General features: G+C 39.3%; 1 protein-coding gene across 3 annotated transcripts in view; it reads left to right on the forward strand.

Moving 5' to 3' along the window:
- Window positions 1–5,269: 5,269 nt before the first annotated feature.
- The window catches only part of PPP2R2A (protein phosphatase 2 regulatory subunit Balpha), a 75,821-nt gene continuing 56,994 nt past the window's right edge, over window positions 5,270–24,096 (forward strand). For 2 of the 3 annotated variants that reach the window (XM_010995685.3, XM_064482482.1), the window contains exons 1-2: window positions 5,273–5,575; window positions 7,423–7,497. In XM_010995685.3, the coding sequence (XP_010993987.1) occupies window positions 5,569–5,575; window positions 7,423–7,497 (82 nt within the window). In that variant the 5' untranslated portion in view covers window positions 5,273–5,568. Of the gene's footprint in view, window positions 5,576–7,422; window positions 7,498–24,096 lie in introns of all 3 variants that reach the window. The other variant, XM_064482484.1, reaches the window with a different exon arrangement.

The following is a 24,096-nucleotide window of genomic DNA, read 5'->3' on the forward strand; positions in this document are numbered from 1 at the left end:
TGAATGTCCCTTGGGTAAGAATGTGTGTAAGTAAGGAAATGTGCGTAAGTAAGAATTCGTGGAAATGCTGTTTTATCAATGTTGTCGATGAGTCCAGCGGAATAATGAAGGACAGTGCAGAATCGCCAGTCATATATTTTTCAATATATAATAAATACGTTATTATCAACTATGGTCATCACACTGTCCATTAGAGCTCCAGATCTCACTCATCCTACATAATGGCAACTCTGTACTCTTTGACCAACGTCTCCCCACTTCTCCCTCCCCCCAGCCCCTGGCAACCACCATTCTACTCTTTGCTTCCACGAGTTTGACCTTTTTAAAGTTAAGTATAAGTGAAATCATGCAGTATTTTCTTTCCGTGTCTGGCTTATTTCACTTAGTATAACATCCACCAGGTTCATCCATGTTGCTGCAAATGGGAGTGTCTCCTTCTTTCTTAAGACTGAATAATATTCCTGCATCTACATCAAAAAATTTTTTATTTATTCTGCCGTTGACAGACTCTTATATTTGTTTCCATATCTTGGCTATTGTGAGAATCGGGCCAGTTAGTGTCTGAAGTTCCCTCCGACTTGGAGCCTACACATTTCTGTTATTTAGACACAAAACATATACTGGTGTCATAGCTAAACTCAAATGCCACTTTGAAAATCTACAACATGAAGTAGACATACTTCAAACAAATAAGCCTTTTGAATAATACTTTGTATACATCACAGAGCATTTATGATCATTTATAAGCAACACTGAAAACAGATTTCAGAGATAATGTTTAATTTCATAAAGTTTGCCAAAGAGACATTCAGGTTGTACACAGTTATACAGTGTACCTCCCATGAAAGCATAAAAGATTTTTGGTTGCAATTTACAAACAGAAGGTAATGACATGAATTTAATAATCTTGAAATACATGTACTGTTAAAAGACCAAAACAAAATGTTTCTTTATTTTATGGTAAAACCATGGATTAAATCACTTCTGTGTATAATGGACCACCACCTTCACTTTAATGTGGAAAATCTGTAACATAGAATTTATCCTCATGCTCTTCTACCAGCATTAGACTTGACCTTAAAAATTAAGTTTATTCTTCTCCCTGATATATGTTGATTATAGAATATTTGGAGAAAAGCAAATGTCAAAGGAGAAAAAATCACCCATTGTGCCACCGCCCAGATACATTTCCCTGAACACCTTGTGCCACTCCTTCCTGTATTCTCCACTCTACACATTTTAGGTATGTTTGCTGTACCTACTCGCAATCATGTATTGTATCTGCATTTTGTGTCCTGTTCCTAAAGCACAAGCAATTTCCTCTGTTACCGCAAACATTTGACAACTGATAATCCTCCTGGTGGATTTACTATCGTTTTCCTTAAACACTTGCTAGTGTAGGATATTTTGGTGATTTGATAGTGAGTTCTACACCTTGAACATTGTGGGATGAATTGTCGTTATATCAGACGCTGCAGAGTTTGGGGAAACTGCCTTCCAAGTCGAATTTGCAGATATTAAAAAGGTATGTAAAAAGCTGACATCTGCCTATAATTTTCCCTGTAAAGTCCTTGAATCTGTTCCATGTCAGAAAGCATGGCTCTGGTGGGTTTGCCAGAATTTTAAACCGCATCATTGTCTAATCAGGGACCTCTCTTTTTACCCTTGAGTTGATGGCTTTTCCTAGACACCCCGAGTTCTAACGGCCTAGAGGAGAGATCTAAATCATGTCATTCCTGTTTACTGTGGAGGAAGTTTGCGTTATTAACTCCAAGGGAAAGAACAACTTTCAAGGGCTTCTCCTCCGATAGTGTAATATTCTTTCAAAAGCCATCTTGCAGAAACCCATGGGTGAGTCCCATTAGCTCCATCCTGCTGGTGACATTGTGGGTGTCCTTAGTGCCTCTCAGCTCAGGTTGGAAGCAAACCGTCTCCGGGCCTTACAGACTCTGCAGGACCTCACTGGGAAAACCCAGAGGGAGTTTTCCTCCGGGTGTGCCTAAGTTGAACTCAGTTCTGCTGAGAACTCTTCCTTTGTGCACCTCGCATGTGGTCAGGTGCTGAAGTTCTGGCTCAGGCTTATGTGAAAAAAAGGCTTTCATGCATGCATGTGTCTCAGGTGGATGAGGGAATGGTGTCCTATGGGATTCTCTTGGATAATATATATTCAGGAACAAAGGATCAGCTGGAAGTAGTGGGGACGATTCGATCTATAAACAACTTACATATTTAGCTAACTATTGCCTAACAAATGTAGATCGGAATGACCAAGATAATTTGTAAAATGTCTCTTTCTTCCAGGATTAAGAAGGGTGAGTGAAAACATTTATGGGAAGCTTTAAGGAGCCAACATGTCAGTGGTTTTCTTCCCAAGCCAGAGAGATTTATTCGTTCATCCATTAACCCAACAAATTATGTGGCGGTTGATATGGAAGTGAATAAGACATACTTCCTACCCTCAGAGAACTCAGTCTAGTAACAGACACATATTTAGATAATTCTAACATGATCTGGTAAGAGAGAAGTGCATTTGATTTTATGAGAACATCTTGGAAGGGCACCTAACACAGCTTCAGGTGGGTAGGGAGTGGGGGAAAATATCAGAGAAGTCTTCCTGGAGGTAGTTACATCTGCATTGGTTTTTAAACAACCAGAAAGAGTTTCCTTGGCTGAGGAAGGAAAGAGTGATGGGCCTGTGGGAATGTTGGGATGGGGGTAGGGTAAGTGGATTGTGACATTCCAGGGAAAAAGACAGCATCTGCCAAGGTAAGGAGGGGATGTGGCGTCAAGACATATGGTGTGACAGTGCTTGTTTTGAAATGTCTATTGGACATCTGTAGAAACATCAAGTAGGCATGGAGAGGTGCGTCTCTGCAGTTCCAGGATGAGGACAGAGCTGGAGGGCTAGATTTGACAGTCAGTGGTAAATACATGGTATTTCCATCTGTAAATTCCCCTAAATACTGAGGCTGCCTGGGAGAGTGCACAGTTAGAGAAGAGGACCCAGTGAGACAGAGCACCCTAAGATTTAGAGGGTGGTCTGGGAGGAGGAGCCAGCAAAGGAAATTGAAAAGGCTGGCTAGAAAGTTGGAGGGGAACCGATAGTGTGTCAAGAAAAAAAAAAAGGTTCTCAATAAGCATGGTGATCAGCAGTTTCAAACGCTTTTGAGACGTAGAGAAAGAGACCTCCAAAGAAGTAACCATTGGATTTGGTAACATGGAGAGGATTAATGACCTTGACAGAAACTGTTTACGTGAAGGGGTAGGGACACAGCCCTCCTGCAGAGGATGGGAGATAGAATGTAAGATAAGGAAGGGGAGATGAATAAGAGTAACCCTTGTCTTTGTGCTAATGGGTTTCCTGGCCTCTCTTCTTAAGTGCCATTCAGAAGAAAGAGAGGCAGCTTGTGGTCCACTGAAATGACTGTCCAGGGTCAAAAAGTGCCAGGTCACTCACACCAGGGCTCCAGGGGGCACTGAGCCTTCCTTATTAGGCCCATCTCAGCTTCCATAGGCAGAGAGCACTTTCAAGACTCTATATAATATTCCTAGAATCAGCACATTGTCAGTGCTATATGAACCTTTGTTAAACTTATCCCAGTTTCCAGGCAAGCATCTAAGAAGAACAAATCATTTATGTAGACCAAATCACTTTTCAGGAAGTGTGAAGATACAAATCTAACACACGGCAAAAACTGAAGGATAAAAAAGAAAAATGACTTGTGTATAGAGGTGCCAGTCCTCTTGTTTAATGATCCATTCTCTCTTTCTTTCTCTGAGCTCTGGTTAAGCTTTTCCAGAGTCTAGGATCGAATTATCAAACAAGGGCAGAGAAAATAAAAAGGAAAACGAATGATACAGACATATCCAGAGAAATACATTAAGGAAATCAACCAGAATAGAAGTCAGCACAGCACAGTGCTGTTTTCTATCTGTTTGCACAGGTAGCTGAAGGATGACAGATACAGGATACATTTTTAGTTTTGGTTTGTTAATCGGTCAAGTGAGAAATGTTAATGTAGGAAAAATACAATGGTGCAGCTGTTCCTTGCGGAGAAATTTTGAAACTTGTTTTTATAGTCAAACTGCTCTGCAGATCAAGAATAAGGCAAACAAAAATTTAAAAAAGGAAGAATAAAGTAGAAAGTGGAGCTAATGGGGAGGAGGTATACAATAATCATGAAGTTCTCCTTGGCCTCTGAATGCCTTATACACCTTTCTGCCATAAGGTCAAATTTTGGATGTTTTTACAGGTGTCTGTCACGTGGGAAATGTGGTTATCTATCTCTCAGAGGTATTGCGGAGACTGAGATACGTCAACTGTACAGTATGTTGTGACTGCATCTTCAGTGCATCTTTGAATGAAGTACACATCCCTTCTTGGCTGATGACTGGTGTTTCCAGTTTCTTTTTTCCCTTATACCTTTTAACTCCATTGAAGGTGCTTTCAATACAAATCTAGTCATAACCGCAGCCAACGTTTATCATGTACTCAAAATAAGACATTTAATCTTCAAGACGATCCTGTAAGGTAGGATTGTGCCCTCGTCTCGCGCGTGGAGTCAGCATTCGGCAGCCTGGCTTCAGAGCCCAGCTCTTAACTGTTTCTCCACTTTCAGATGGACAGACCTGGGCCACTTCCTGGGCCACATTCTGCTACTAGCAAACTCAGCCTTCTTTTTTGAAACCACTCTTAACTGCCTTCAGTTGCCAAGGGCTCTCTCGCCTCAGTTCCCAGGGCCCATGAGAAGGTAATTTAATTCACCCGGATGGCACCAGCCCAGCTACGTCCTCCTCAGAACCGCGAACTTTCACCTCGGCTGAGCAGCGAGTCTGCACCACCGTCGCTGTATCTCATTGGCCTCGGGGCTGCCCCGAGGGGGTCACTATTTTAAGTAGCAATACGGGTATTCTCTAAAAAGACACAGGACCCCACCAATCCCTACAGCGAGCACGTTAACTGGACCACTGAGCCGACACGGCGCGAGGGTGTGGGTACCGACGTGCAGCAGGATCTCGGACTGGGACGGGCGAAGTGGACACAGGAGACGCAGCTGGAGACCCGCAGCGCGCGGGCCAAAGCGCCGCGCAGGCCAGGCCGGCGGGGACGCAGAGGGCGGGGCGGGGCGGGAAGGAGCGGGGCCAGGAGCCCGCCCGGCCGCTCCCCGCCCCTTCCCCTCTGCTCCCCGCCCCAGCCCTCGCCCCGCCCCGCCCCTTCGGCCCAGCCCGTCGGCTCCGCCCACCGGGTGACGTCACTGGCCAGGCCAGCCGGCGCCATTTTGAAAGTGGAGTCGCCTGCCCTGCCGCTGCCGCCGCCGTCGCTGTCGTAGCCGCCGCCGCCGCTGCCGGAGAAAGAGCAAGAGCGGGGAAGCCCCAGAGTGAAATCCACCATCCTGCCGGCTGGTCTGCCCGCCCCTCCTTCCTTCTCCCCCGACCCCCGCCCCCTCCCCCCACAGGTGCCATCCGCCGCCATCCGCCCTCTCTACCCCCCCATCCCCAGGTGAGGGGGGTGAGTTCAGGAAGCGGAGACCCCGAGGAACCCAGCAGGGTCACCATTTGCAGCGCAACATGGCAGGTAAAGGAGAAATCACCCTCTCCACTGACAAGGCACCGCTTCCTTCCTCCTCCCTCCATCACCCCCTAGCGACCGCCTGTGCCTCTCGGAGAGCCGCGGGGCGCCCCTCGGATTTCAGGGAATTGGTCCTGTGGGGTGGGGTGGGGGCAGGGAGGGTTCTGGGGAGGCGAGGGGTCGCTGTGGCATCGAAAAGGCTTTTAAAATGAGGGCTGGAGCCTTGGCATGGGTGGGGGTGGGGTGTGTGCCGGCGAGCGAAGGGGTAAGGCGTGGGTGGGGCGGGGTGGGGGCGAGTGCGGATCTGTCCCCGCCGCTTGGGAGCCCGGTGTAACCTCCGCCCCCACCCCCGGGGCTTTTTTTTGCGGCTCTTCCTTCATTTAATGCCTATTTTCCCCCCTGCCGCAAGCCTTGGATGTTTATACAAATAAATACATTTTGCAACGAGAAGGAAGAGTGCTTTTTACAAGTTAAAATACAATGGGGACGTATGTGTATTTCTTTCCACTGTGGATACGTTTATTTTTTGAGACTGTAAGTCTGAATTTTTTTGTCTTAAGCCATTTTCCCTGTCGTTTCTTACCCTTCACGTCCAAAGAGTGCAAGGCCTCTAATCCAGCAAGTTGCATGAAAAAATGTAATTTAAACTTTCCGTTTTGCATGCTAGCTTTTGTGCAGATGTCCTTTTCCCAAAAGGGTTTCTGGGAGTTAGTTAAAATAGTTGTGTGGAGTTCAGTGATATAAATAGCCTAGGAGGGGAGAGATTTAGGTAAAGGCTTGGAGATGGTGGGGGGAGGATGCAGAGAGAAAACCAGGATGGAATATTTAGCCAGGAATGGAGGTGAAGGAAGAGAAAAGTAATTGCTTTGAGGATTATTTTCGTCTGTTTTGGTGTTGCTGACTCTCTGCCTTCATCCACTAGAATCAATTTTAGATCCAGAGTCGGTTTCTTTCTTCATAGATCCAGGACGTTTCCTCCTCCGTGCTTGGAAGTGAAATTGAAACATTCGGGGGCTAAACCCGTTTTCCGTGCTTTTATCAATGTTTAGATGGATAATTTATCCTGTAAAAAAGTTAACGTGTCGGTTGACTTACAGTTTGCTATAAACAAGTTGCTTTTTAGCCTTGTTGAATACTTAAGTGAAATTAAAATTGCTTTGCACAGGATGATGACAAATGAGCAAAATTCATTCTTTGCGGGGTCCTTTGGATTGTGAGGGATTAGGGTGAAGGGAGGCAGAACAGTCTTCCTTTGGCAATCTCTTCACCAGCTTTCCGTTCAGTTTCTTTTCCTCTCTGTCTGGAGCCAGTGATTTGCTGGTAATGAAATGCAAAGAAATGGGTGGTGAGGTCGTGTTTGCTGTGTGTGCTCTGTGGTGATAGGGTTCATATGAATCATTGCTCCTCACCCAGGCAGTAATGTTCCTGAAGTTTTCTCCTCGTTCCGTGTTTAATGGTAACTTTACTAACTCTTCTGCAGGCTTTTGTACCCTTAAAGGAAAACTCTCTTAACTCTGGTATTTACTTTTTTCTGGTAGGTCTTGCTTGAATGTAAGGCTTTTTACTGTATTTGAGGGGAAGGGAAAATGGAAGGGGAGTTTTGAACATATGTACAATGTTAACGATAGTACATGGCCTTTAAATATTTGAGACCTAGAATATCTCCCTCTTTTTTAAAATCGGTACTAACTATTGGGTACTAACCTTCTTCCAAGTTGGTGCTCTGGGGTGGTGGTTGTATGTGTGGGCAGTACCAGGCTATTAGTGTCATGCCAACCATGGATACCATCCCTGTGTTTACGAGAGTAAACACGAACAGAACTCAGTTTTAATTGGTATGTTTTCTTTTTCAGGAGCTGGAGGAGGGAATGATATTCAGTGGTGTTTTTCTCAGGTGAAAGGAGCAGTAGATGATGATGTAGCAGAAGGTAAGAAGGCGTTTAATATTGCAACATTTGGATAAAGAATCTTCAAAATCTCGATTGCTGAAGGATTTCGTTGCAGCCAAGTCTTAAAGTTTAAAAACGTTTTATGTTTGTTGTCCAAGGAGTGGAAAGACAGTTTTTAAAGTCGCCTTTCTGGGAAATAGTCTTAAGTCTTTCATTATCTATGCCTTGTTTTATTGTTATTTTTCCCTGAATAAACTAAGGAACCCTAGATGATGATCTGTATAAAACTGACACAAGAAAAATCTAAGGTCCATGTGGAAAAGGGGACCTTGCTGTGTAAATTCCTGTATACAGATAAATGGTGATGCATTTCATGGTTGTCCATTGTGTTTAGATAATTGAGTTAAATAAGTGCCATCAACGTTTAGCACAGAAATATTCTTGATAGCATCTTTCACTTTTGAGGGAAGATTTTTAGGGTTTGTTTTTTTTTTTTTTTTCAACTTGCCTACTTTGAGAGCGTGGTGTTGATTGGCATATTCTGTGAAGAAGTGCTGATTCAAATGATGCATTTAATTGTCTTCTAAAGGTTAATTTAGGTGGATAAGAAAAGGTTATTATGGATAGATAACATGCTTCTGGGAGCTTACTGTGCAGTTGGAAGCTGTATTTGATCAGTTGAAATACTTAATGTCTTTATTTTTCCCCTACATTTATTAGTGTATTTCAAAATTTCAAAATTTTGAAACTTTAGGATTTTGCGCTCATTTGAGATGGTTTTAGGTGGAGGTGGTCTTGAGTTGGAGGAGGCATTATTTCCCATAAGGTCGTTGGATTATTTCATTGTTCAGAAACACTAAAGTTTGAATTTTAATAGTATTCTTTGTCTTGAGTTACAGTAGGAATTTTCTAACAAAACTTAGATAAATTAAAACATGTAGTTTTGATTTTCAAAAATTCATCTAGTGAAAATTTATAAATCATCTTTAGATTGTATTGTCCTCAGATTAAGATCCTATTTCTGACCTGTCAGTGTACTGTTTGTCTTGAGGATTTTTCCCAGCGATGGTAGGGTGGTGGCCTTGTGTGGAGCCAGCTGAATGCTTGAATTTGCTTGTGTTAGTGTCATTCTTGATGAAGTGTCTGATCAGAGTTTGTTGAGTCCTGTGGGGAACCAACTGGCATATGTTGTTCTTCTGAATCAGAGGACTTTCACATTTCTTTCTCTTGAACCCTCATCTGTTTTAGAGATGAGAAACTGGAAGCTTAAAGAAGTTGAGGCTCATTGTTGGCCATACAAATAGTGCAAATCAAGGTTTTCTGGTGAAGCCTTTGGCGCTTGACTTGTTCAGAGAAATAAATCCTAATTCAAGGGAGGAGTCAAGTGTTACTCATTTTGTAACTGCATTACCTGTTGAACAGTAGGTACTCAGATACTGGATCATTAGTTCTGTGCTGTTGTGTAATGCTCACCAAGTTATGAAAGTGCTGAATACTTGAAAAACATTCCTTGGTTGATCTCCACTTACTGTTAGGGGCCTCCTAGACACTGAGCACCAGGGGCTGCAAGGTGTCTAGAATATAACCCTGCCCTGAGGGGCTCACGGTTTACTTGTGAAACAGGCGGAAAGACTGAGTGCGTGTTACTGAATCAGAAGAAATTGATGATTCCAAACTTACCTAACTGAACCAAACAATAGTTTGTGATACGCGTGATGGATAGTTGTAGTTTTCTGCTGGTCCCAAGTAGCTGCATTTTGCTACTGATTCATTAAATAATTTTAACCTGAGGTTGTTAAATACTACTTTTAACATACAGTGCATTCCTAGAATCTTAACATGCTAAAGCTCGGTATGTCTGTTTTAATAAAAACGTAACTTGTTCTTGTATCTATGTCTATACAAATGTATTGAGTATAAAAAGCATCCAAATTTCAAATGACACAGCTTTAATTTGGGGATTTTTGCATGCTATAGTTTGTATATCATAGTCCAGTTATGTTTATGTTACCAAGGGAAGTTTTACTTTTCTGAAATAAAATAAGATTAGTACATTTTCCCCTTGGTTTAGACAATAAGCTCTAAACGGGTTACATCTGACTCAACCTTTAGTTTAGCTTGCCTGTGTTTTCTGTTAATGATACATCCCAAGTTCTTTTCCATGGAAGGCTCCAAATTGTGTTTCCCCTCCTGTATGCAGCAGCTGTCATGGCATACATACCCTTTTTACTTCCGTAAGGCTTTAACCTTCTTCCCATGCCCACTGTCACCTTGGTTGAGGTTCTCAGTACCTCTTATCAGGATTGCAGTGACTTCCTAAATTATTCCTGCTACTTGTCCTATGTTTTGCTTCTAAGTTAATCTTAAATGCAGTCCCAGTTTTATTTTCCTTATTAATCTTTAGTGTTCACTGTATCCACAGGATTATGAATTACATTCAAACACTGTAGCCTAGAACGTGCGACTTCTTCCCTGTGCGGCCCCTGCTTCTCTCAGTGCATTTGCTGGTCTGATTTTGATCCAGCTAGATGGATACTGCTCTTCAAACAGTCCTGTATCCTCTTACTTGTGGGTCTTTTTTTTTCTGTTGTTCCCACCTTGGAATGCCTGACACTCCTTCCACAGTTCTCTTATCAGAGTTGTATTCATCCTTCAAGTCACATCTGTAACCCTTTTACTCATCTCTCTTTTTTGGAAATATTTTAAAAATCTTCCTTCATAGCACTTTGTATCCATAATATTTAGTACCCCGGTTGTGCTGTCAGCTGAGTGCAGGACTGCTGTGTCTTTGTGCTCTGTATGGGACATTCTATATATAAACTGCTATGCTTAGAACAAAGCCTGGAACACAGTAGGTGTTCACTACTTACTGAGTGAGGGAATAAAATTTTACTGTTACGAGGTTATGAAGGAGGCCAAGAACGGGTGAAAGGGAGGGTGGCGGAGACATACTTCTGGTAATCATGGATTTGTTTACTTGACAGCTTTGTAACTGAATCGATGATACCCAGCTGTATAACAGAAAAAGAAAGAAGTCAGGAGACCTTGGGGTTTTATCCCAGTGACAAACTAGGATATGTCACCTTGGATAAGCACTCCTCTGGGTTCCAGTGTGCTTAGCCTTAAGGTAACAGAACTGGATTAGGTGATTTCTGTTGTTCCTTATACTCTAATCTGGTTAATTCTCAAAGATGTCTTAGAAAAGAAACAGCCCCGCATTATTACTACTGGTAAATTGTTTGAGATGTTGGACTCTCTGGAGGCCTTAATTTAAAAATGACTTCACTGGACTTAGTAAGTTCAGGCTCAGCATTTTTCCCTCAGTGTATTACAAAACTAAGGCAGAATTTTGACATTTGACCCGATACTCTCATTGTCCTTCAAGGACACTTGCAGCCTGTGTTGGGATACACTGTGCACCGGGCTCTTCAGGCACTTTGAGTGGTTTACCTTTGGTGTAGTTACTTGCCTGGGACAAGGATGAGGCACCAAAATCGCTATCACTGGGATATTCTCATATCATGTAGTTTTTATTTTAACCTTCATGGTAGCAGTAATGACATTTTATCATATTCTGTACTTTACATTTTCCCTTTATTAACAGCTGTTCTCTCATGAGACAGCAGGTCAGAGCAGACTCTGGTGCTAGGCCGCATGCTTTGACTCCTACCCAGTCACCTGCTAAGCTGTGTGATCTTGGGCAAGTTAAGTCAAACTCTTTGTGCCTGTTTTCCCCCTCTGTAAAATGAGGGTTGCAATAAAATCTGTCTTGTAATGTTGTTTTGATGATTAAATGAGTTAATATACCTAAGACAGAAACCCAGCACATAAGGGTTCAGCTATTGTTGTCACGTGAACATTTATGACAAGTAAGGGAGAGTAAGAGAATGAGGAAATTGGGCAGTTGTCTGTAAAGGCCACTAACAACTTCTCATCGGCCAAGGTAAAGAAAATGGTATGTGTATGTTTTATACATATTCTTTGATTCCACTAATGTAAAGTTCAAAAACATTGAAAAGTAAGCCTTAATTTTAGAGACACATTTGAAGCTGATAAAATTCTAAAGAATAGCAATGAAGTAATTACTACAAAAGCCAAGATAGTGGTTGCCTTTAAGCAGTGGGAAGGAGTTGTGAATGCGAGGGTGTCTGGGAGGCTTGTGCGATGGCCAGTTGACCTGGATGGTGATTGTTCAGATGTTTGTAGTAACTGACTAACTTAAACATTTTTGTTTGGATTTTCTGTGTTTGTTTGTCACAATAAAAAAAATGTTTTTTAAGTCCAATACTGTACTAAAGGGTTTAGAATGACAATGGCAGTCCCTTCCACACCCACTCCATAATCTTCCCTGGTCCTTCTAAAGACAGTTATGTGAAACTCTTCAAGCTGTATTCCCTTGTGCTTAATTCCATTTTTTTGTGAGTAAGATATTTCTATTTTTCCTCAGTTTTAGACATTTCCAATTGACTTCCTTCCCTAACAGATGGAGATTAAGCTGTTCACATTGTTACTGCCCCCATGCCCAGCACTCCATTGCGTGTATGGTTAAATAAAAAGTCAGTGCGTAGATTGTTATGACCGTGCTCACAGTTCACGACTGAACCAGTACCACTCCAGGGTTGCTCATTTCTTTAGTATCACTTCATTTTCCTGAAGCTAATGATTACCTGTTTTTTAATTTGCCTAGTTCTTTTAGCATTTAAAAAAAATTTTCATTATGGGGATTTTGAACGTTACAGGAAGTAGATGGAATAGTATAATGAACCCCCATCACCCAACATCATCAACCTGTGGCCAGTGCTGCCCCATGTATATCTGTATCACCTGACCCCTTTCCAGTTCTTTGTTACTTAGTAACATAAGTATTATTGGTTTTGTTTTTAAAAGCTAGATTCAACAAACTAGAAAACCAAGTTCATCATTTTAAAATGAAACAGTAAGGAATTTTTCCTCAATTTTTTTGCAGTAGCAATTTTGGTTATGTTAATTTGTTCAGATTTTACTTGTAGAAATAAATTATTAAAAATTCAAATACACATAGATAATATGAAGTGTGTAATTCTGGGTAAAAAGTAAGGAACAACCATTAAACATGGTTATTTTAATTTAATGCAAAGTTTTATTATTTAATGTATAATATATTTAGCATTAAATCATAAATATTTTCATTATTATAATGTAAGTATAATTTTCCTCATCTCCATATTTGACAAATTTAAGCTTTCTTACAAAGGAAATAATTTTAGGATATCACTTTGTTACAGAAAGCCTGTGAAACTTGGATCCAAATGCATTGAATCTTTTCAGCACTTTGCTTCCTGTTTATTTTTGGTAGGATTTAGGCTTGTGGACTGGTTCTTGGAAAAAAATTTTCAGTGGGAGAGTCTAAATACTTCCTGAATAAGGACATAAATAAAATTTGAGAAACAAATAATCTTTGGGATAACACATAAAATATGATGGTTTTAAATCCATTCAGTATGTCTAATGAGACAATATAAGCAGAATTTAAAATCATTTGTGTTCTGTGTTTCTTAGGTAGTATGCATGTTAGATTTAGGTAGTAGGGTTGATTAGTAGAAAAAAAATAGTAGAGCCCTGTTTGCAGATTTCAGAATATTGGCACATCAGTTATATTCCAAAACCTAATGACTCATAGCAAAAGTGTTACTTAATCTAATCACTGGCATCACTACTGACAGAAGTCTGGTATAAGGCAGTACAGTCACTTAAAAGTCGTGAGCATTTGCCCATTAAATAACATGAATGGCCGTATTTATCTCGTGTTGGGCAGTGTCCTTGTTTTCTTTTAAGATACTGAAATTCTTTTTATTCCTTTATTGGCTAAGAAAAATAAGAGATAATGACTTTGAAAGAGCATTAGCTGACATTTTGTCTCGGGTTATTAAAATAAACCAACAATTAAACTTAGGTATTTCTTAGTACTTTCTTTTAGTGAAGTAAATTTTAAAATTCTTGAAAATTGTGGAATAAGCAGAATGATGAGAGATTGTTTGAAGCAAAGAATTTATTAAATCAGTAAAAAAAGATTCCCACATACTTTGTATTTGCACATCTATATTTGCCTAGTTTAGTTGAGCTGCAGAAGAAAGGTAAACCTCATTTTAAGCTGCTTTTGCTGTTGAATAGGAAAGTTGAAGGGTTGGAGATAGATGTTTTAGCTAATATCCTCAACTATAATCCCTTTGATAATGGAGATTAAAATTGAGTAATCAGAGGTCTGCAAGTTGCTTTCTTAGTAGAAAGAAAGACAAGTAAAGGCCTGGTAATATATAATGTAGATTTTTTGACTATGTGCCAGCTACTGTTTTAGGTGCTTTTTATATATTAATTTACTAATCTTTACAAAAACTCTGTGAAATAAGTAGATGCTGTTTTTCCATGCAGATGAGGAAACTAGGCTAGGAAAGTTAATTTACTGTGTATCCTTGAGCAGGTGGAGCTAGAATTCTTACTTCAAACTTTTATTAAACTTCCCTAATGTAATTTTATTTATTTCAAAACTTGAGCTACTTCTTTTACTTTAGGTGAAGCTGTTTGAGGTTGTTGGAATGTGACTTGTTTAGAGTTTATTCGTAATGCCTAGTAGATTACAAGTAAACTCTAATTGTTGTTTTGAACTAATTAAATCCAACTTGGAGATTTACTGAACTTTCTGCTAGTGGAATTTTTAAGACGTGAGATAAGGGATTTTTGAACCTTCGTAAGTGTGTATGTAAAGCTGTAATGTGTTTGCTTGTAATGTTTCTGGACAGAGGTGGTCCATAACCATCATGAAAACAGCAGTCATTTACTCCATTTTGAAGTGGGGCCTCGCAACCCCTCAACTCTTTCAAAAGGTCTCTGAAGTTCAAACTTTTCATCATAATACTGAGACAATAGTTACCTTTTTCACTGTGTTGACATTTGCACCAGTGGTACAAAAGCAATGGTGGGCAAATATGCTGGCATCTTAGTGTGCGTGTATCAAGGCCTTGGCACTAGACGGTACCAGTAGTCAGAGTAGACTTCATTGCCATGTACCAGCAGTTTTAAAATGTCAGTTTTACTTAGGAATGTCTTTGAAGCCATAAAAATTAGTTTTGTTAAGTCTTGACTCTTAGAAATACTGACTCTTGAGTACATGTGTGTTGAACATTGTGTGTGACAGAATGGAAAGTACACCTGAAGCACTTCTATCACAGGCCTAAGTACAGTGGTTGTCTGGAGGAAAAGCATTGGTGCATTTATTTGAGTCTCAAGCTAAACTAGCTGCTCTTTTCATGGAACATTATTTTTACTAGAAAGAGCTACTGACAAACTATAGTTATTCAGGCTTGGCAGACATTTTCTCAGATGAACAGTGAATCTGTTGCCTTGATGGATGGTATTTGTTGCCCATGATAGAATTTGAGCTTTTGAGGAAAAATCAAAATTTTGGAAAACGTGTATCTGTCATCCTAAGCTTGATAACTTCCAAATACTTGATTTTTCAGATGAGATTACTAGTAATATTAATGACTGATTTTTGATATTGTGTAATGAAATCTGTCAACATTTGGAAGATTGCATAACTGAATCAGTATTTCACAAATGGTCAGTGCCTGTGATGTGAAAAAATTATGCATATATAGGATATTGGATTTTAATGTAACAGATAGCTGGTACAGTTTCAGATTCCACAAACCTTTAAGAAACTTGAGTTTTGTTTGGTGTAGTATCGAAGGGATATTCGTAACTACCTGAAAAGCGTATTAAACTATTCCTCCCTTCCCAACCGCATACCTGAGTAATTACATACTTCATATATAATTAACCTACACAACACAGTGTAGTATATTGAATGCAGAAACAGGAGAATCCAGTCATCTGTTAAGACAAACATTAAAGAGACTTGCAACAATGTAAAACAGTGCCATTCTTCTCACTGACTTTTTTGGAGGGATGGGGTGGGACATAGTTTTTTTAAATTAACTTTTTGGTTGATGTGTAGGGCTGCTTATTACATTTTTAAATGAATAAATATTTTAAAATTTTAAGTCTTTGGGGTCTTCAGATTTTAATAGTGTAAGGAAGTTATGCCATCCGGAAATAATCTGACAACTGTAGGTTATGCTATTAATTTCATTGTACTATACCTGAGTCTCACGAACCACAGATGAGTGATCAGAAAGAATCATTAAGTGCTGCTTTTGTGTATGAACATTTAAAGCTTTCTTACAGAAACTTTCCTTGACCTCAGGTTATTTCAGCCTACTCCCTTGCTGTTGTTTAGGTACCAAATCAAGTCTACCTTGAGCTCTGTCATCTGGTGATTTTGGTGAAGGATGCATACCTTTGGGACTTTAAAATAATCTTATTTTTAAATGTATCTTTCCCTTATGGAGATTAAATACTAGGACATATTTGCCAAAATACTTTAGCCCTAAAAGTTTTTTGGGACTTTTCCCACTGTATCTGCTGAGGTCCAACTATCATTAATACTTAATGTAGGATTACTGAATTCCTTAAACCCGAGTCTAGTACCATTTCTGGGTTGACTACCTAGTCATCAGAAATGGGTTGGTGCTTCCCATTCTTAAGAATGCAGTATCAACTATTTATTGCTTTTTTATTTGCAGTGTTTTTGTGGCTATTTTTATACTCTTTTTAAAAACATTTGCCAAAGTATATAGGAGTTTTAAAACTAGCTTCACCAATTTTCCACCCATGTTTAAACATTGAATTTATTAAAAAATAAACAGCTAGTTTTTTATTAATATGAATATTTTTAGATAATGTTAACTGTAGTTGATTCAAATGTCATCTAGATTTTTGCCTGTGGCATATGTGGAGTTGCTGGCAATTCATTATTGAATGCTTCTGTGTGCCACTATACGAGGGTCAGACTCTTGTAATTTTAGTTTCTATAGGTTGACTTTCTCTTTGAATGTTTAAATATCAGCTGGGATTTTCTCTTCTGAAGTCCTTAAATGGTCTCTTTTATCCAGTTTAAGGGGGTTCATGGACCAATGACCCTGTTTAAGAACCTCTGCTTTAATCTAAAATTTTGTCTATGGTTATATGTCTGTATGGTTAATTGGAGGAATCAATGATATTTTATATGGTAATGATAATTTTTAGACTATTACAAGGGTATTCTTTCTTAGGAATCTTCTTAGTACTTACTGTTTCTGATACATATTAGAGGGATGCGTCTTCTAAGATACTGGACTTGACAGCTTTAGTGTATTTCCGTAATAAAAAAACTGTTGTCTCCTTAACCATGGGTAAAAATATTAGAGGAATATATTGGGTTTTGAACCAGTTGCTTATTTATATTTCATTCAGAAGAAGAATACTGAATTCTTCATTAGCCAGTATTAAGAGAGAATCCAAAGTAGGTAAAAGGGATTGGTGGGAAGTATTTTTTTAACTGCTTGACGATCTGGAGCAGTGTTACTTTTTAGAACTTGGCATTGTGGAATTTCAGCTCTGCCCTGTGTGAAAGTGGGCACAGAACCTTTTTGGTGTTACTCTGTGTGTCTGTCTGTCTCTCTCTCGCTCTCTTTTTTTTTTTTTTTTTTTTTCCAGCTTACCACAAAGAGTTTTTGTGGGCCTGGAGTAGATGTGTTCTTACGATTGCATAAGAGGAATCTTTGATATTTTCTGTTGACTAATAGATGGGGAAGGCTCTGTTTCAAGAGAAATAAGCTATTGTAGACAATAAATAATTCTTGTCAAATTCCTTACTGAGGGATACAACATTAAAAATGGTTACTATAGGAATTGGTAGTAAAGACGGGATTGCTCCTAGTCTTTTTTCTCACTGACATAGAGAATTATCTTTTTCTAGCAGCAGAATCACTTCATTAAGTGAAGTATTTTTTAGCTCTCTAATATTTTAATGTATTTTTTATGATAAAAACACAAACATAACGTTTACCATCTTAACCATTTTTAACTGTACAGTTCATTAGTGCTAACTGTATTCACATTATTGTGAAACAGATCTCCAAAACTTTTTCATCTTCCAAAACTGATACTGGATCCATTAAACAACTCCCCCTTCTCTGCTGCCTTCAGCCATGGTATCCACCTGTCTCTTTTTTGTTTCTATGAATTTGACTACTTCAGATACCTCATACAAGTGGAATCATACAGTATTTGTCTTTTTGTGACTGGCTTATTTCATATCCTCAAGGTTCATCCATATTGTAGCATGTGACAGAATTCCCTTCCTTTTGAAGGCGCTGAATAATATTCCATTGTATGTATACTACGTTCAGTTTTTCCATTCGTCTTTTAGTGTACACTTAGGTTGTTTCCACCTCTTAGCTATTGTGCATTCCTAGCCTTTTTATGTTCAGCTAGGGTTCTGTGGAGAGGACCATCATAAGTACTTTCTGTAAGTGATTAGAGGTGGTCAGGAAGGAAGAGCCCTGGGCAGAGCATGAAAGTATCAGATTAGAGAATATTAAAAGAAAACAGATCGGAACTGCTGTGATACAGATTTGTTACCCAGATTAACAGTTTAAATGAAGACAAGAACTGGGTTACTTTATTTTGTAGGCTATTTCAGGATAAGATTAGGCAAAGTCTAAAATTTTGACCAGAGTTAAACCTCATTTTTTTTCAGTTTCTGGTTTAAAAGTAGAAAATCCCACGGATTTTATAAGTCACATTTCATTACTATGAAACTAAGAATAGAGATAGTCAGTACATTGTTTCATGTGTGTTTTAATTAGGCAGAGTCTTCAGCGTAATAGGAAACTTTGATAACTGCACTGCATTTCTTAACAATAGTCTTTGAGATGGACATTATTGTCATTTTGTACACAAGCTCAAAGAAGTTGAGCAATGTTAATGTAAGATTATGAGTTAGTAAAACTATTCTGTCTGCTTTTTAGGCTTCCACATTGCTTCTGTCAAGTTCAATTAATAAAAAAAAAAACTATTTAATTAAATCTAAGTCTCTGGTTCTCATAAGGTGTGGAGCTGAAGTGAGACCCTAAGTATATTCATCTGCAAGTCAACCAGTATACATTGAGTGCCCAGTATTGTGGGAAATTTGAGGGAAATAGAGAAGACATGGTTCCTTTAGTTTAGATATATTAAAAAAGTCAATTTTGTTAAAATAAGCATTTTCCATAACACGTTGTGGCCTTTGTTATTAACCTGTTCACATTACTAGGTGATGCTGAAATGTGAGTTGTAAATTATTTCTCTCTTTGCAGGCTGACATTGTCCTGCTTGATATTGGGATGCTATTGTAGTACAAACACTTACTTGTTCCAGGGAGTGTTAAATGAAAGAATCACATATGTCCCAAGTCTTTTTAAGATAGAAGTATATCTTCTGGTGGTTTCAAATGGTTGTGAGATGAATGTATTAATGAATATTATTGGAGATTGCTCCAGGCTTGTGATAGCTTACAAGCCTTTTTCTCTCTTTCCTCTGTATCCTGTGTTTTAAAATCTTCATTTTAAGTTTCTCAGTTTTTTTAAAAAGTTCAACACAGATATACTGTGTAACCCAGCAGTTCTACTCCTAGGTATGTACCCAAGAGAATTGAAAACTATGTTCACAGAAACTTGTATGTAAATGTTTATAGCAACATTATTCATAATAGCCAAAAAGTGGAAACAAACCAAATGTCTGTCAACTGATGATGCATACAGAATAGGTAAGGTACAGTGGAATATTACACAACCATAGAAGGGAATAGAGCACTGATAAATGCTGCAATGTGGATAGACTTTGAAAACATGCTAAGATTAAATGAGATGATGCACGCAAAGTGCTTACACTAATAGCCAATTAGCTATGTTTCTTGAGCACTTATTTTATAAAATAGATCAGACATACTTGTTTTTGACAGGCAAAGGAAGGCCAGAGGGTAAGGAGACAAACAGTTGAAAACTACTATGTGTTTTCTTATCTGTGAGTGAGGATAATAGTACTTGAATTGTTATTCAGAGGATTAAACGTACATACGTGCTTAGTTTTGACACCTACGGAGTACTCAGAAAATTCAGTAGGTGCAGTTATTTAGTTACTTAATGCATGATTAACAGAAATAACAGATTAACAGTTAACAGAAGAGTAAAAGCATATTTGAAGTCTGCAGATCAAGATCAGCCAGTTGTTTTTATGATTTGGGGCAGGTTATATGCATTTTCAATAGGTATATGTTGCATTAATGAATACAACGTTAGTTTGGTTGGGGAGGAGTTTGGGAAATCCAAAGAGAGAAGTGGAAAGATCAGTTTCATCATAATTGGGGTTAGGCTGGGGTCTGGCATTTTGTCTATTAATTTGACTAATGTAAAATTAATGTGTGGCAACAGAAGTTCAAGCTTTTCTTTTTTCCCCCCTTATTTTCCAGTTTTTCTCAAGTTCCTCCAGTGTTTTGTTCTTCCCCATGATTGCTTACTCCATATCTTCTCTCAAGAATAATATAATTTGGGAGTGAGGGGGGCTTGAAACAGGTGATAGAGCCCAAAGCATCCTTCACTGTTAGTTTCATTTTCCCTTAGTAGGTAAGAGTGGAATTTGGGACACCTCGATGTGCAATACCAGGAAAATGCCGGTGTGACTATTGACCCTTCTGCTGAGGGTCTAAAAAGCCCCATTCACCCCCTACCCACTTGTCTAAGGCAACGGTTTATCATAAGTGCTTTATCCTTTTACATTATAACTGTTTTCTCACTACTCTTTCCTCCACTCCTCAGCTGTTTCTGTGATCTGAATCCTTTACCAAACCTTGAGTAGCCTGACAAAGAGATGTAGAGCTCATAAAAAATTCTGTAGGGGTCTGAAGAGAAAGCAGGTTTTATTGTACCAATGAGCACCCTTATTTCTCTCCTCCATTCCTTATTCAGAAGTGCGCTGTTTTATTGTCAGAGGAATGGTATTAGCCCAAAACAAGTACTTCTCAAGCTTTACGTGCTTGTGAATTTCCTGGGAATCTTGTTAAAATGCATGTTATGATTCTGCATATAGGTCTCAGGTGGAGCCTGTGATTTTTGCATTTCTGACCAGCTCTGGTGCTGGCCGTGCTGCTGCCGCTCGGGCAGCCCGCAGGCTGCATCTGAGCGGCCACGCAGCTCAGAGTCTTTTGTAGAGGAAGGGGCACAGGTAGGGTAATATCTTAGTTCTTTAACTCAGTATTTCTGACAGGCTGAATAGATCCATTGTGCTGTTCTCACATCAGTCAACATTTGTTCAATAAATGAGTAAACACCTCCTGGGGAGCTTTGTACTAGTTGTTAAAAGAACAGCTTGTGTCATAGTGCTACATGTTAGCCATCCCTAATTGTTAGATTAAATTTGTGTTTGTATTTCAGTTTAGCTCAGGCTAAGCGCTTACTATACTTACTAGGTTTGCTTTCACTAATAATTTGCTTTTATAAGTAGATTGGCCCCGAGTACTGTGAAAAGGATAAATTTAAGAAGTGAAATCTTAACTTCTTAATTGGTTGTTTCATAACCTCTGACACAGGTTTTTAATAAGTATAAATGGTAACCTTTTAATTTTTCTGTTTTTGATTTTCCTGTTTGCTTTATTAGCCTTGAGAAGGTACCTTTTCAGTCTCCAGTCAGGATTTCTCCCTCCCCAGCCACCTAATAATCTTAGTTTTAAGGTTGATTTTTATTTTATCCATATAGCTCATGCACACAGTTTAACAAGTCAGTAGTTTCAAAACACTTTTGAGGAAAATTAACAGTTTTCTGTCCCTCCTCACCTATCCTCATCTTGACTCCCCTTCCTCAAACTCTTCTAGCAGTTTCTTCTGGTGTTTATTTTCCTGTTTTTAAACAGTGTGCTCGTAGAGCTGTTGCTTTATCAATTTTAGACATCCTCACATGTAAATGGTAGCTAAGAATTGAGCTCTCTTCTGCCCTCTTACTGCTGCTCCCTCAGGATTGTTGTATCATTATTGTTTAAACCAATGTTCAGAGTTGTAGCAGGCTAATTAATGCCCCCTTCCACTCCCTTCCCACAAGATACCCACTTACTAATCTAAAAGTGAATATTGTATGGCAAAGGGATTTAAGATGTGATTAACCTGAGGATTTTCAGGTAGTTTATTTTGATATATCCTCCTAGGCCCTAAATGTATTCACAAGGGTCCTTGTAAGGAGAAGAGGAGGAGATGAGATCTAAGGAGGTAGTAGATATACCAGAAGCAAGAAGAGTGATGCAAGGAAAGGGTTTGCGAGCCAAGGAATGCAAGTAGCCTCCAGAACTTCAAAAAGGTGAGAAATGTATTCTTTCCTAGAGCCTCTGTGACGAGCTAGCCTAGCCAGTAGCTTTAGTGGGGTGAATCTGATTTTGGACTTCTGACTTCCCAAACTGTCAGAAAATAAGTTTGTGTTGTGTTAAGCCATCAAATTTATGGTAATTTATTACAGTAGTCATAGGAAACAAATACAAGAGTGGACAATATTATGTCCATGTAAATACTATTCACTGCTGCCGGGTAGTGAATTATGATTCTTTCTGCGATAATGGTGTTTTCTCTAGAATTAATTACCAGTTAACTTTTTAAAAATTAAAAAAAAACCAACTTATTTTGTGGGGGGAGGAGGGTAATTAGGTTATTCATTTATTTTTTTAATGGAAGTGCTGGGCATCCAACCCAGGACCCTATGCATGCCAGCATGTGCTCTCCCACTATACCCTCACCCAATAATTACCATGTTTTTTTCCGTTTTTTTTTTGTTTGTTTGTTTTAATCTACCATCATTGTTTTCTTTCTAAACCTTTCTATAGCCTTTCAATGTAATTTTCTACATAGTCAAAGGAATCATAGTCTTTAATCTTCTGTGAATCACCCTCAAATCCTCTGACAGGAGACGAGATCTCCTGACAGTATTTTGAAGCACATCTCATGTTCTGCCAGTTTCACTCACGCCTTGAGCTCTATCCCTCTGATGCTCCTGGGTGTTTTCTAAGTTTATTGCGCAGCCTTGGGAATTACCTTTTGTTCTTAACCTTTTCACGTCACCATCGTGGGACTTCCTTGTGCCTTTTCTGTCTTGGGTCCCCTTGTTCCTGGCTGCCATGTTTTTTTCTTTTCTTGGTTTACTCTCTCATCTTATTAGTATACAGCATTCAGGATTTCATGAGAAAGATTTCATGAGTGATAGTTCTTGAGATCTTACCTGCCTGGGAAAGATGTCTTTATTCTGCTCCCACTTTCCTGGGTGTGACTGTTAATTGGAAATCATTTTTCCTCGGAGTTTGGAAGACATTTCTTCTGTCTGCTAGTGTCCAGTGTTGCATTTGAGAAGCCTGGTGCCGTTCTGTTCACTATTTCCTCTCACACTGTCCAGATGTGCTGTGGTGTGAGTCTTTTTTATTAGTTGGGCTGGTGCTCATTGGGCCCTTTGAACCTGTAGATTCATTTCCTTCAGCTTTTTCTTCTGTTTGATTCGTTCTTTCTGAAACTCCTGATAGGTGAATCTTGGGCTTTCTGCATTGATCCTCTAGGTTTTTTGTTTTGCTTTTTCTTCTCCTATTTTCCATCATCTTTGCGTTTTGTTCTTTCTGGGAGAGTTCCTCAATTTTGTTTTCAACTCTATCACTGATTTTTACAGTTCCAGTTACTATATTTTTAAAAGCTTTTTTTTTTTTTGAGTATTCCTTTGTCAGCAGCCTGTGTTTTGTAAATGGAGTATCTTTGAGAAGATGTATCTAGTTGGCATTCCATTTCCTTTGAGTTCCTTTTTTTCTTGTTTGTTTAGTAGACTGCAGTTTCTGGGGATCCTTAGTTGTGAGGTGCTCAGAGTGGATTGCAAACACGGTGTTTACTGGTGGAACTAATCACCTGATGGGCTTTGCTGTAAAGCAGTGAGCCCAGGACTGGTTCATTGAGAAGGAAATCCCAGTCCTGCCTCAGAGGGACATGCGCGTGGGTGTGGAGAGGTGGGTGAGGGCCTGTCATATCTTAAGCCTGGTGGCTCTGAGAGCCAGGACCATCAGCTCGTTGGTATGCATCCTTTCACCTTGTCTTCTTTTCAGTTTGGTGCTTCGCCTTCAGCCTCAGCTCCAATTGATTGTCTTCTTTGCTCAGTTTCTCCAGCACTCAAGTAGTAGGCCTCTCTGCGTCTTATTTAGATGTTTCAGCCAGGGGCCCTGTTTTGAGCCCCGTGTCTCACTGTGGTCCTTTCCTGACCCCTTGCAGGGTCTGCCAGGGGGATCTGCTTGCCTTTCTTTGGCACCCCTTCCACGTGCTCTTAGGTGTCAGTTTCCTTTATTTTGCTAGGTTACCTACTTTCTTTTCTCCAGCACATTTGTTGTTGTCTTCTGATGTTTCCCTGCATGATCCTTTGTTCTTACTGTCTTAAAACTGTTTTTATTCATTTATTGTCATTTGGGGGGGACCTAAAGGGGAGAGATAAATGAAGTGCTTTGAATCTCCACGTTTAACATGTTTCTTTCACGTGCTGAAACGCTTGGTAATCCCTTTCTCTGCCGTGAAACAGAAGAATTCACAGAATTCGTAGTTCTAATTTTTTGAAACATAAAGGTAGATTGGGTTGTTTTCTCAGATATAAATGCTAATGTTATGTACTATTATTCTTAATATACTAAATCTTCGGAAATTGTGTAATTATTTTCCTCAATTACAGCAAAAATGAAAGAAATTA

This window comes from Camelus dromedarius, chromosome 36 (genome assembly GCF_036321535.1).
Source record: "Camelus dromedarius isolate mCamDro1 chromosome 36, mCamDro1.pat, whole genome shotgun sequence".
NCBI lineage: Eukaryota > Metazoa > Chordata > Mammalia > Artiodactyla > Camelidae > Camelus > Camelus dromedarius.